This window comes from Genypterus blacodes, unplaced genomic scaffold (assembly GCF_046128005.1).
Source record: "Genypterus blacodes isolate CSIRO-AG114 ecotype Tasmania unplaced genomic scaffold, CSIRO-AGI_Gbla_v1 ptg000054l_1, whole genome shotgun sequence".
NCBI classification, from domain to species: domain Eukaryota; kingdom Metazoa; phylum Chordata; class Actinopteri; order Ophidiiformes; family Ophidiidae; genus Genypterus; species Genypterus blacodes.
Genome location: NW_027466866.1, coordinates 621,013 through 635,388, shown reverse-complemented (window position 1 = coordinate 635,388; position 14,376 = coordinate 621,013). Strand labels below are relative to the sequence as shown.

The following is a 14,376-nucleotide window of genomic DNA, read 5'->3' as shown; positions in this document are numbered from 1 at the left end:
GCAGCTCGCACAAACAGCACAAAAGCAGGAAGAGGAAGAGGCACAAAGCGATGGGAGAATCGATTTTAATTAGATAGCGCAAGCCCGAGAAACATTTTGATTAACATTAAAAATAAAAGTTTAATGTGATCAAAGCAACAACACTGGACTGAGCTAAATGTAAATTTGTAAATGGAGATTCCGATCACTATCCATCATCCACAGCTGCTCTTTTAGGCTCTGTGAATATGTTCTATGCCGGCTGATTAAACCCCTGCAGAAATCTGAGGAAAGCAGGACAGATATGTGCGGTTCATCTTCAAACTCGTTTTTTTTTTTATTTTTAAATGCTGCACCAAAGCACAGTGCCATTACACACGGTTTTCCATTAAGGTTACCTTGACTACATCAGGCACACACGCTTTTGCTGCTGCACAAATCATACTAATGAATAATCCTTTTCAGAGCGAAAGAGACAAGGCAGGTTGGAATGAGTGAACTTTTAATTGCCCCAATAATTTACACTGTATTAAGTTATAACTGATCAGTCTGATGCAGAGGTTGACAGAACCAAAATGAAATAATGTGACCTTTTTAAAGACAAGTCAAACAATCAAATGGTAACCAAAATTAGGCTAAGGTAATTGCCAATCCATCCACATGTCGTAATTATTTTTCAGATTCTTCTATTTCAAAATAAAACACATAGAAGGCAGGACATTACAGTCTCCACAAACAGCTTATGTCATATTTGCTGTTTGATATGTTTTTGAGTTGACTCCAGCTCCAGGGAGATGATTGCTATTTTATTACTTACCGATTGGCATGGCTGGTTAAAGCTCTGAGAGGAGCTACGTGATCACCACACACTGCTCAAATATATAAAATACATCCACTTCCTCCTTCCTTAGAAGCCCAATATAATGTTTACATTGACACTGCCAGCTGTGTCTCTAACAATCTGTTCTCTCCGCTCCTGACAGGAACTGAATTTTAGAAACACCTTTTAATTTGATGCAGTCTAGTCTCATTTCATTCCGTACTATGGCCTCAAACATTACACTCGACTCTAACCGTCTCCTGAACGTTATGAGCTTACCCAAGGTAGGATTTATTGCGAGGCGTGTTGTATTCGAGTGCATTAGATCATTCGGCTGCGCCTAATAAAAGGTAACTCAGTGTTAAGCAGGTTTGCTGTATTCATATTGTCAACACCAATAGCTAGGGTCTGAATTCCCATGGAAGTCTCTTAGAGGAAGAACATTCTGTATTTGTTCCACTACAATGTAAACCCTTAATACTTTGGGGAAATACGCCCAGAATCATAACATGGCTGCTTTATTGTATTAAAGTGAAGATATAGACATATACAGTGTAAGCTATATGTGACCTTAAAATGTGTCTTTACTTACCATCCAGTTAGGCTTGGTTTATAGTGGTGGCTTAATAAACAAAGACGGCTTTGAGGTATTCATAGTTTCATATGCGAAAAACTAAAGAAAATATAGCAGGTACGTGATTGTAGTTAATTGGCAGTATACATCTACAGGATGTGGCTAAAGTCGCTGTGAGTTCAGAGCTTATGAGTGAGAGTTCTCCTGGCACGTCATTTTCAATCTGTCATCCCCAGAATTTCTCGGCTGTGTTTAAAAGAAAGCAGTCTCCGAGTGTCAGAAGCAGAACCAGATTGATGTTTTTCAATCAGCCCTATTACATACTTACAGATAGCAGTAGTCTATCATACAAAGCCAAAAGAATTGATCAACCACCCTGCTATAAACCAGGCATGACAGTTGGTCATGATCCCAGACAGGAGCAATCAGACACTGACTCTGCGCTCTAACATTGCTCCTCTTTCTGAGACAGGGACTTTGGCGGCGGCGTGTCCTCCTCCTCACGACACCCTGCTACCTTCTTTGTGAATAGGTGTACCCGTCTTTGTCCGTGTCTCATAACATGTTTCTGCATATGTAACCGTGACAATGTCACTTGATTCACATTAATCTCTTTTTTCCCCCCCTTGCACCCTTTTCATTCTCTCTTCCAACGCTTAAAATAGAAGTGGAGCAAAAAGGTAAATAACAGACACGAACCAAACCCTAGCTCCTTGTTTTGTGGCATCTGATTGTAAAAAAAAAAATCTATTTTCCCATGGTGGCCCCTACAAACCCATAGCAGGCAGTACCCTTTAAGAATCCCCCCAACTGTAATGTAAACAGGCAGTGTAGTGCAACAAGGGGAGTGAGACTGGTCATAAAAACAGACGGCACACAAGCAGCCAAAAGATGTAAATGGGGGCGTGTTGGCTGCGGTCCATGGGGACTTCCTCTCCTCATTCTCTCTGGGTGCTTTGGCTCCTCAGCAGATTCTCATATTGCCTGGCTTCCGACCCCTTTTCCATAGCATGCCATGGTAACGGTGTTTCTTGGCCTTTTTTTTCAAGCTATTGCTTTTGTTTAACCACTGCCCCCCCCACTTTTCTCTCTGAGCCCCCCTACCACCCACCCGTCTCTCTTTCTCTCACGCGTCTCCCCCGTTTATGCTCACCTGACCACTTGCTGCTCTTTTCTCTGTTGATTCTTATGCCCCAGAGCTAACAGCCAAACCACCTCCAGAGACCTTTACAGAAAGTTCTTTAAATTTTAATGGTTGTGACATTTGCACCACTTGGTAATGACAAGCCTCTCCAGTATAAACCATAGAAAAAGGTGGTGTAGCCGAGACACATCTAAGTACACAGATATTTTCCAGACTCGCCCGACTCCTGCTCTCTCATAACCTCTCTTGTCTGTTGCCAAGTGACTTTAGTTTGCTGCATCTTTTCGTTTACAGGACCAATTGTTCCTTTAAGTTTTGTTTCTGTTCTACTTCCCCTCATTTGTGTTCTACTCCCAGCAGTAAATGTCTATGAGGCAAAACATCTTTTCTTTCAGACTACCTTATATATTTAAATATTATGCTTAACATTCTTCCTATTTCTTTTTTTCTTTCTATGCACAAAACCAAAATCCTTAAACTGCTTGTGAATCTTGGCTGTAGCTGTTAGTTGTCTTTTGGCCACTTTTTAATGTGTGTCTGTCCCCACTCCTCATGGACAACCCATAAAACAAAATGAAGACACTAGAACATTTATTGAAGTTCAATGTGATTTTGTGAGGTTTCATTTTTAACGTGTTAACCCGTCTCTGTTTTTCATTCTACTCTTCTCCCATTGCTAGTTTTTCTTTGTCCTGGGACTCTGAAATCGGTCGGTGATCCCTCCTTTCTGTTTGAAGCGGAGCAACAAGCCGGCGCCTGGTGCAAAGACCCGCTGCAAGCTGGCGACAAAATCTACTTCATGCCTTGGACTCCTTATAGGACAGACACTCTCATTGAGTATTCCTCCCTGGACGACTTCCAAAACGCAAGACAAACCATCACCTACAAGCTTCCCCACCGGGTAGACGGGACTGGATTTGTGGTCTACGACGGGGCCGTGTTTTTCAACAAGGAGCGTACGCGCAACATCGTCAAGTTCGACCTGCGGACTCGAATCAAAAGCGGCGAGGCCATCATCAACAATGCCAACTACCATGACACGTCGCCCTATAAGTGGGGTGGCAAAACAGACATTGACCTGGCGGTAGATGAGAACGGGCTGTGGGTGATCTACGCCACAGAGCAGAACAATGGCATGATCGTGATCAGCCAGTTGAACCCGTACACGCTGCGCTTCGAGGCGACCTGGGACACGGCATACGACAAGAGGTCGGCCTCCAATGCCTTCATGATCTGTGGAGTACTCTACGTCGTCCGCTCCACCTACGAAGACAATGAGAGCGAGGTCAGCAAGAGCCTGATCGATTACATTTACAACACCAAACAGAACCGTGGGGAATACGTTGATATCCACTTTCCCAACCAGTACCAGTACATTGCAGCTGTGGATTACAATCCGCGAGATAACCAGCTCTACGTGTGGAATAATTTTTACATCCTGAGGTACAATCTGGAGTTTGGGCCACCTGATCCAGCTCATGGTAAGAATCTTTGCCCCAAATTATTTGTTCTTCAATCACTTGTTTTAGTTGCTTTCAGGTGTGTTTTGGTATTTCCCATTGATGACTGATCTTTAATTTAGAAACCAAAGCCTTGGAGTGTAGGAAAACTTCTCTGGTGGTGAAGCGAGTGGATTGCGGTGGTAAACAACACCTCGAAGCCAGTTACCATATCATAAGGGATCAGTATCTAGGGGATTTGGGGAGGTTTACTATCCAGGCGTTCCCTGAGTCCCTAGTGCTAAGGCCCAAGGGACCCCTGCCAGCATATCCCTACTCAAGAGAGAGAGAGAGAGACAGGAAGAAGGCAGGGAGAACGACATACTCTCACCTCTGGAACCATACATGCCTGGACATGTACAAAGCCTGGCCTCAGGCAAGGTTAGATCATTCCCCGAGTGATGCTGAACCCTCAAATCTCCATCGGCCATTATAGAATACTCACTCTCTAGGCCGAGCGTGAGCGCAAGGAGTCAAGGTTCTATTTCGTAGAGAAAGAGTAGAGGCCGAAAGTGAAAGGGATCAATCATCCAATGTCGCGTCACGAGAGCATATTTTTAATTTAGCTGTCAAGAGTTAAGATGAGGCCAGCATAGGCCTGCGATAGTCTGTATGCCCGGAATATAATAACAGTCATTATCCTAATCCCTCCACACCGAGTGCTAAGTCCACGTAATGCCCAACGCAGTCAATGATGAGCCATAGAGGTCATGCAACTTTTCCGCCGATTATCCCAGAGCTCAATATTTATTAATGTGTTTGCTCGTCCACTTTGTATTGATAGGGCTAAATTGGGTTCAGCCAGTGGAACAGCATCAATTTCACCAGACCAAGGCGAGCTTTGCCGTAGCAAAGGAGCAGAGTTGAAGTTTAAAGGCAGAATTAATACACAGAGGATGAAGTCGGTAGGCTGCTGGAACAATCAACGCGGACAAGATTAAAAAAAGAAAATCGGTATTTTTTCCAAGTCTGAATAAGATGTTTGAACTTTCTCCTGCTGTCTATAAAGAAGGTAGGGATGCATTTTTAAATGGAATATTTCCATATTACAAGTCAAACCAGAAGCAGTTTTCAGATATGCTGCATTGAAATATTTTACCATATATCAAGCACTTTCCAAAGAAAATAATTTAGCATCTCGCAAACATACACAGAGAATCCAAAATGATATTGCTTGGAGCTGCTCAGTCAGTAACCAGTGTACACACATACAGCTGTGGGCCATGTCTTTACATTCAAAACAGTAAGATGTTTGCTATGAAACAGTCAATATTTAGTCCCAGTTTTCAGTCAAGCTGTTATAGATTCTTTGACACGCTGAACGCTCAATTAATGTATTAATTTGTTAAACGGACACTGATTATGGATGGAGACGGCTCTACAAAGATCCTCCCGGAAATTAGACTACATGTCAAATTATTTGACACTATAACTCTATAAGCTTCTAAAGAATTCCCTGAGTTTGTGTTCAGAAACACACATTTTCCTGAAATATCTTCTGAAATATCTCCGGGCTGCTGTTCAGAATGTTTATTGTGGCGTTAAAAAGAGCTGGAGTCGCTCCTCTCCTTGACAAACGAGATGTGTGCCTGGCCCCACTGCTGACTAATGTATGTTGAGTCGCAGTCGATGAGAGCAAGGGAGAATGGTCCAGGATGATCATCAAGATGTCAATAAACTTGTCCTCCCACATGGCTGATGTTGACACATAAATGATGGCACTTTTTTTCCTGGCTGTCACTGGATGCCCTCCCTGTGATATCTCCACGCTCGTTTCGGTGCCTGCATCGCTGGGCACTGAAACAAGCGATCACACCGTTTTTGTGGTGTCAAAGGTAACAGCTTTGCCACTGTTCTGTCTCTGTGGTTGAAATGATTCCCACCTGGTTTAGTATTTGGAATTTGGAAAGAAAAAAGTAGTATAAAATTGACAACTGTCTCAAGTGTCAAATCTAAGATCTTCATATCACAAGCAGTTGTTCTTGCTTTCAAATATAGAACTTACGACATATTTTTGTGACTTACTCCCCCCTATTTGATAAAGTGTTAGAAAGTGAAAAGAAGAACAACATAATTCAGACTTTGTTATTTTCCAAGGCCTCAGGAAGTCGCATGATAGACGTAACGCTCTGTGGCAGACAGTTGAGTTCTTGTCAAGTCCAATAACATTGCTCATGTTGACACAAGATCGTCTCTTGTACGATCATGGGGGTGGGGCGGGGTCGTATAGGGCCACATTCAACAAGCAAGCCTCCCTGGAAGTGGACATTAAATGGGTCAGTAAATCCTCTTCTTGGCTCTGACCAACAAGGCTGTAATCAACTCATTGAGCCGTGGCGCCATGCCTTGTTTTCCTTCTCGCTCATAAAAAGACGCGTTCCTTTGTCACATCTTGTAAGTGGGATGATTAAATTGATTTAAAATGAGGCATCACACTGAAAACCTATCATGCTCCGGTTTCTATGGGCCGTTTATTCACGCCAAGTCCTGGCATGTGGCCTTAAACCACTGAGTAAGCACATAAAAAGCTATTATTTTAACAGAAATATGCAGAAAAAGACCCCCTTCGCTTCCCCGATTGGACACATAGGTGAGCTTGGGAAGCCTTTTATTTATCCCTTGTCGCAAAATTAGTTTCTGAATGGCGTCCGTGTAAAAGCCCCCGGCACCGCAGTTAACGCCCAAACAAATCAAGACCACCTCTTTAATTGTTCAAATGTCAATACATTTGCATAAAGCTTCAATCTTTGCTGTTCCTCCCCCAAATTATACATTTGCAAGTGGGGATCGTAAGGAAGAGAATGACCCAATTTGTTTGGAATTATAAGGTGCAGCTCACTGACGCGACTTGCCAATTAGCTTACAAAACTCTGCATGTGGTCAAAACAATGCCCTGCAGTTTGCATGATATGAAAGTGCTTCACAATGCAAAAATGCTCAGCCGTTACAGATGCTTGTGTTATATGCATTAGCAGTCACCCCAGAGAGTTTACCTCTTATAGTCTGATGAATTTACAACTCTCTAATAAGCGCCACTATGATTCATCCCTGTCTTGTGCAGTGCTTACATAGAGGTCAGCTTGTGCACGGCAACAATTAGAGAGGAAGCAGGCAAACAGAGACGAGGCGCGAGAGAGGGATGGAGGGAGAGAGAGAGAGAGAGGTGGGGGTTGGGCGGGTGGGAGGGGAGGGGGGCGCATGGCTTCAACATCAACAAGCCTTTGTAGCCGTCCTGGCTTCTGGTAAACTAGCAGTTTTCTGTCTCTCACGACCTCAACAATGGTACAAGAGCAGGAGCACGATTTGTTAAAAATGGGCAATTTGTTTGTTTGCCTTGACAACAACCCCCTGCCCCAACCCCCCGCAGCAGCTGCCCAAGTGGACAAAGTTGTGTGAGAGGAGAAGGTATTGATGTGGAAAATCCACAATTTTTGTTTTTCTGTCGTGTCATTCTTTCTCTCTTTCTGTCCGCCGTTCCCGTATTGTTTCTCTTTCATTATTTTTCTATTGCTTCCAGTCTTGCCGCTCCTTCCTGTCTCTCTCTCTTGAGGTTGCCCGCTGCGTCTATCTATCTTTACTTTTGTCTGCAGGTTTTTTCTTTGTCCCGTATTGTTGTCTGTAGCCCTCATCCTTCCACATCCCCCCGTGAACTACGCCTCATGTCCGACTCGTATGTCTGTACCTGCGTTTGTCTCCTGAATCCAGAGCAAAGCCGACAGTACAGGAGGTCCGACTGACAGACTCCAAATCAAGCCCGATGAGAGCGGCTCATACTCAGGCAGGATTTAAGCAAATCCTCAGCTGTGCTTTCAGCAAGCTTAGGAACAAATATGATTATCACACACACACAAAAAGATCAAAGACCACATGTTCCATTTTCATTCCAAAACTTTTGACTATAATAGGGAACATACTGTATTTTACAACAACACATCAATACAATATACAAGTTTATTTAAATGATATTAGTCTGAATGTTTACATGACTTAATACTCCCAAATATTTGCCCTCCAATCTAGATGTTTGCACATTGGAATAAATCGATTTACAATAGCATAATCTATGTGGAATAAGTTTACTTGTGTACTCAATGTTTTATTGCCTTAATGGTGGTATAGCTCTAAAGTGCATGTAAATGTACTGACCAAGTTTTAAAGCCGACCCAGGATGAAACATCCATATGAATGGGAGTTCATAATCGGAACTCCATTGGAAATAGTGGCGTTAATTACCCTGCTGGCCCGGGCTAGCAGGGGCAGATTCATCCCAGTGATGTGTCTTAAAGGGGCTCCCCAGCTTTCTTAGTGCTCCACATCCTAAAATTACTTTCACCGTTGATATTCTGACATTTAACACAGTTCGGTGGTAGAAGGGTATTTTCGGATATAGGACAGTAACAAAGTGAAGTAAAAGGCCTCCCTCACCACTTCTGGGCTATGACCTCATGCCAGGCGTCGTTCTTCTTATATGGGAAACCCACAGGTTTATCTCCACACGATTTGTTCTGTCACGTTACTGGGTCTACATCGTAACCTCGCCCGGTCTCCCTCTTTTCTCAGTTACGATATCAGTGGAGCTATACAAGCCGGGAAAAATCCCCCGGACGAAGATTTACAGTCTTGTTCACAACGCCTGTGATATTACATTGCGGATTAATACGGAACCAGCCAGTGTCTGGTGGTAATAAAGGCTGTTCAGCTCCAGGGGGTCAGCGGGTCAGCTGTTTCCTCTGAAACCTGATCACAGTCTGTAGCTCTCATCCAGCACTGCACATCACAAGACATGATGTCCCCGCCGTTGTCAGACAAGGAAGACCACTCCATACCCCCCCAAAAAAAGAATCGGATCGGATTTTCTTTATATTCCCAAATTGCTACTTTACCACTGCTCCTGGAATTTCTTACCTCTGACATAAAACGACTGCGACACACGCAGGGTGGCCGAGCGATCCCCGCGTTGACGGCGTACAGGTGTGCGAGCAGTTCTGAACCCCGGCTTATGATTTAGTATTGTCACAAAGTCTTGTTTTACATAGGAAAACAGAGAGAGGGGGGGTGATTATGGCAGGGCTGAGCCTTATAGCCGAGGGGATCCACAGTCTCCTGTTTGATTACCGTCTGACTGTGAAACATGGCGTATTAAAAGAATTATTACTCAGACATCACAATGGTCCCCCAACACTCCCCGACGCACGCCTTTGATGAGATTTATTTCACGCGGGCCTGATTGTGTGTGTGTGTGTGTGTGTGTGTGTGTGTGTGTAGGTTTGTTTAGTTTGCTCAAATGCGTGCGTGTAATTTGCGTTAATGCAGATATGCATATGCGTGCTTTTGCATTTGCGCCTGTGTGCGTGAACATCTCTGAAATAGACACCCTCCTCCGTGTGCGTCGCATTAAATATCAGTTGGCTCAGCGCACTTAGAGTTAATGCTTGAAATTTGAGGCACGTACAGTACAGAGAAAGCTGTGAGAGAGAGAGAGAGAGAGAGCAGCTGCCAGACTACAGCTCTCTTCTGTACATTGTGTTTGTGTGTGTGTGTTTGAGGATGTATATGAGTGCGAGCATTTGCACGCGTGTTGGCGTTCAACTCTTTGCGCCCGTGTACGTGTGACTCAAGGTATTGTGGGAAAGAGAAAGCAGTAAATAACATAAGCCAGCTATTAGGTAGCTTTTTTGTCTCCCTAAGACGTGGACGCACACTGTACACACACACCCTCACAAGGACACGACTCGTGGGAAATTATATGACTTTTTCACTCTTCGCTTTTCTTCATATTTACTGCTGATATACAAGCAATCTTCCAGCGCGTTGCCTTCGACAGCAACAAACGCACAATGTGAAGGTGCGTAATCCAATTTCCTCTGTGAATTATTGCCATTATTGGTAGAGATCAAAATGCATCGCAAACACAGTATAAATCACACTTTTTCCTACCCACGGACGCTTCATTTCCATATGAGCGTGGAGGCGAGGCATCCAGAACACACTGTGAAATGCATGATTGCCGCACAGACATTTCATTGGCAGCATCAGCAAAAGAACTGATTTTTATATTTGTCACAGCACAACGCCTCATTGGAGTTTAACCTCTGCTCTAATGACGAATGATTTGGAAAGTTGATAGATTTACTTTCCCGTTGGCTTCCTTCCTGATGGCAGAAGCAGACTTTGGGATTGTTTGACGTTCCATTGGCTTCTTAACGTCGCTATACTTCTTCCATTACAAGCCGATCACCGCCCAGGGGCCACATTTCACATATTCACTGTTACTTTGGCAAGAAATTAATCTGTTCGGCGGCCTCGTTTCTCATCGGAGCCAAAAATCGGGACTGAAATTTTGACACGAACCCAAACGTGTCAGCCAAAATTGATTTACGAGGCCCGGGCCCCGCTCTGATGCGAACCCTTAATAGTTTCATCCCGAACCCGACCCGAACTTGAGGAATGCGAGAAGCCTTGAAAGCCCCCGTTTCATCATAATCGGTACGGAAAAAAAATCAATAAACATCCTTTAAAAATGATTGATCTTCCATTAAGGCGACTACATTAACTCCTTGTCCGTCACCGCGGAGCGTCGGGGCCTCGCCGGGTTCACACACAGAGACGTCAAACTCCTCCTATTTCAAATTATCCCGTGACAGAGAAAACAGATGAGACGTAATAATTGTTGATCTTTTGTGAGTAAATGCAAACGGGGGCCTCCTTCCTGTTTCTTTTCTTCATCTTCCCGCTTAGATAAACAGCACCTGATAATGTGCATGAAACATTACCCTGATGAACAGCCATGTGGTGCCGATTGAAAGTGAAGCCATTAGACATAATGTAAAAGACACACACACTGTCAGTTTCCATTTGTCATCCCGGCATGACTACTGAGTCCTAGAGAAGTCTCATCTGGGCTCCGTGTGTGTGAGTGTGTATGTGTGTGTACGTATGCATACAACACTCGACAAATCCCCACCCCGCCTCCACCTCCTCTTCTTCTTCCTCTCCTGGATTCCACTCTCATTGTCTGTCATCAATCCCAGACCCATAACCCCAGTGGTAATAACACAACCAACGGAGTTACATTCAAGAGAAGAAGAAAGGGGGGGGGGGAGGAAGGGGAAAAAAAAGCGCGTGGGCGTTCGAATCACACAAAGAGGTTATGAATACGTACGCCATGACTATCGGCGGCGCTTTGGAGAGTATCACTCCACACACTCTCATTCTATGACAGCTAATTGGAGGTTCCCCCTGGGCTGAGAGCAGCGCAGACATAATAATCAAGGATGCTGTCCTGGTTTTCGCTATATCGCCCCCCCCAAAACGCGAGATTCGCCTCTTTTGTCGCAATCAAAAGAGTTCCGCACAGTGAAGTAATTCAGCGTTGTCAGGCGTCTTGTTTGTAGGATAACAAAACAAAACAAAGAACAGGGAGAAATATTCGCTCCACGTCAGGAGCGGTTAAAGGTATGAGAAAAGGGGGCCGCTACAGATCAATACCCATCGCTCACAGTGGCTACTTATAAACGTATCCACTTAGACATCTCTGTGAAGAAGTGACTGCCTGAGTGGGGTGTCCATTTTAATACCTACGGGTTAATTCCTCCCAGCTTTCATTGGATTAAATGAAACCAAGCTATGGCATAAAGGTAATAAGATTATTGCGTCGCCGGCAGGATTACAGGCACATTATGCACAGACACACACACACACATACACCACATGTGAATAGCGGTGGTCAGACTGGCTGCGTTTGTTTACGCACAAATCTCTCCGGGAAGTTCAAACCGTCATTGGTGTTAGACTCGTTTCTCATAAGGGAAAGGGGATTAGTGTTTGACGTAAACATTGGAAGGAAACACATGTTTCTTTGGAAGCCCTCAGCTGTGTTCTGACATGCGACGTATTGCAGCAACACCAGGGCCAGAAGAAGAAGAAGAAGAAAAAACTGTGGGTAAACATTCCCCCAGCAAAGCCATTTTACTTCTAACCTACTATTAACCGAGTCGGCTTTAATTACCCCGCGCGGCTTCAGCTGCTGATGGCTCGATAAGCAGGTAGCGGTGGGTAGAGATGAGCCGGGAGCCGGTGTAATAGGACGAGTCGTGAGCACGGAGCCCATCATCTCAGCCAGCCGTGACAAGCAGCCCTCTTGAGTGAGGGGTGTGGACAAGATACAGTTGTTAGTTGACATGCTAAAGGAATGCGCTTGGATAACGCTGGATGGGCTCTTTGATTTATGGTCTGTAGTTGCGAGGCCCTTATCTTAAATCACTCTGTCGAACAGCGATTCGTTTTCCATTTTATTTCTGTCTGCATTCTAAACTCCCCACCCATGGAGACTGTGGAATCTTATCGTCATCATCTTTCATAGTTGGGGGAAAATGAGAAAACCTATAAGAGGCCCCGCGGTTTCTTGGGAATCTTCTGGCTGTTTGCCAAGCGACTCCGACCCAGTTGTTTATAAAAAAAACTCGGCGATAATCATTTTCACACCATGTTGCTGCATATTAATTTTCTTTCGACATTGGAGCCGTGGACTAACATAGCTCCGGCATGTAAAAACTGACCAGAAAGTTTGCAGAGCCTTTTTTTTTTTCCCCTCTTCTCCCTCCTGGTCCCTATTACTTTCACCTCTGTGAGTCTTTTCAGTTCAGCAGTCTGAAAAAACAATGGTTATCGCAACAATAAAATGGGTATTGGTGCAGAATGGAGACAGGCATTTCACCCAGCCGGCTAAATGCTAGTGCTGAAAGGACACTAAGCACAGGTTGTCTCTCAGCCCTTGTGACAGGCATGGCTGAATGTCGACGTGTTGAGTAAAAGGATACAGGTGGAGGGGGAAGGGGGGCGAGAGAAGAGAAGAAGAGGAGGCTGAGGGTGAAGCCAACCAGCCAGTCAGCCAGCCAGCCAAGTCTGCTTTCAGCTCAGTGTCAAAACAGCCAGTCAAGCTGTGTATGCCTTCATGTTACCTGTTTGTGTGTGCAAGCTGTGAGCATGCCTGTATGTGTATATGTGTGTGTGTGTGAAGTCCTGTAGCCCCCACCAGGAGGGAGCACACAGAGTCATCTCCTCTGGTCAATAGAGCCTAATTCGCCACAGGTAGCAGCCGGCCTCAAAGGCAATTTCCCTTCAGCTTGACTGTGCTGAAGCCGAAGCCTCTCATCTACACTGTGGGGTCTATGGCGATAGCAGTTGTGCATGTATGTGTGTGTGTGTGTGTGTGTGTTAGGGGGGATTGGAAGGACAGGAGGGGTTAGTAGACGGGTCGCTATCAGCCAGGCCCATTATCCAATGGACGCGATAGATATGATGGTGCTGCTGCCAGGGGTCTGACTGCCTTCGCTCCAAATCCAGCAGACGACAGAATCCGTCCTCGCATATTCCAGCGTGGCTCAACGTTTCTGATTTCCTCTGTCATCACACCTAGCTCATGTGTGTGTGTGTGTGTGTGTGTGTGTGTGTGTGTGTCTGTCTCTTTACCATTCCCATCCACCCACCCCAAGCCCCCCGCCCCCCTTTCCATTTCCCTCGTCCCGCTTCACATTAGCTCGCGGCGGCTGTTCTGCCTCGTCGATGTTTGCGCTGCTTAACGACTCCGTGCTCAGCCGGGGAGAGATGCCACAGCGCCCGGCGTCACATTCATTTCACGCTTTACAGATAACTTTATGACGGAAATCATTCCGAGTGCGCAAATGTGATCGGGATCAGTATAAATGTTGCATTTAGAGATTCCATTGAGTGACATCCTTCATCCTTGTAATTTTGATAAATACAGAAAAAACTTCAGTCGCCGGAGACGTGAACTAGATGTATACCAAATAGTTTGTCAACATTTCATCTCGGAAAAACTCCCTTATGCTCAACTCTTATGAAGTGTAATTACAGTCCGACTCGCACTACACGAACGTGTCGCATGAAAAATGTCTTCCCAGTTTTTCCTCAGTGGCTCATGTTAAATATAAGGAGGGGAGCGCACTATTTTTTTCCCTTTGCCAAGGCCCAAACATATTGTTTTTGCCCGGGGCATTGCATGAGTTACTGCACACCTGCTTTGTCAAGAGTATGAGTAGTAGGGAGAAACAACTGTAAAATGAATGTTCAGGCACCAGAGCTTACACATACAGGGTTTGTGTTGCTCTGGTTGAAATTTAATCAGCCGTGCCACAAAATCTCCCAGGCAAGAATGATTGCCAGGCAGGAGGATGTTACTGTAATTATTGTCTTGTTCGCTGCAGACCGAACGCCTGGGATAAGCCGAAGCCATGCAGAAGGCAAAAAATGCTCCATCCACAAGCACTTAGCGGTAATTACGCAACAGGACATTTAAGCGTTTAAGTATTCCTACAGTTTTTTGGATCGTTCGGTGATG

General features: G+C 44.8%; 1 protein-coding gene across 17 annotated transcripts in view; it reads left to right on the top strand.

The window, feature by feature from the left end:
* Positions 1-14,376, top strand: part of adgrl2a (adhesion G protein-coupled receptor L2a) — a 90,306-nt gene that overhangs the window by 52,202 nt on the left and 23,728 nt on the right. For all 17 annotated transcript variants that reach the window (XM_076151288.1, XM_076151289.1, XM_076151304.1 and 14 more), the window contains exon 5: positions 3,198-3,998. In XM_076151288.1, the coding sequence (XP_076007403.1) occupies positions 3,198-3,998 (801 nt within the window). The remainder of the gene's footprint in view (positions 1-3,197; positions 3,999-14,376) is intronic.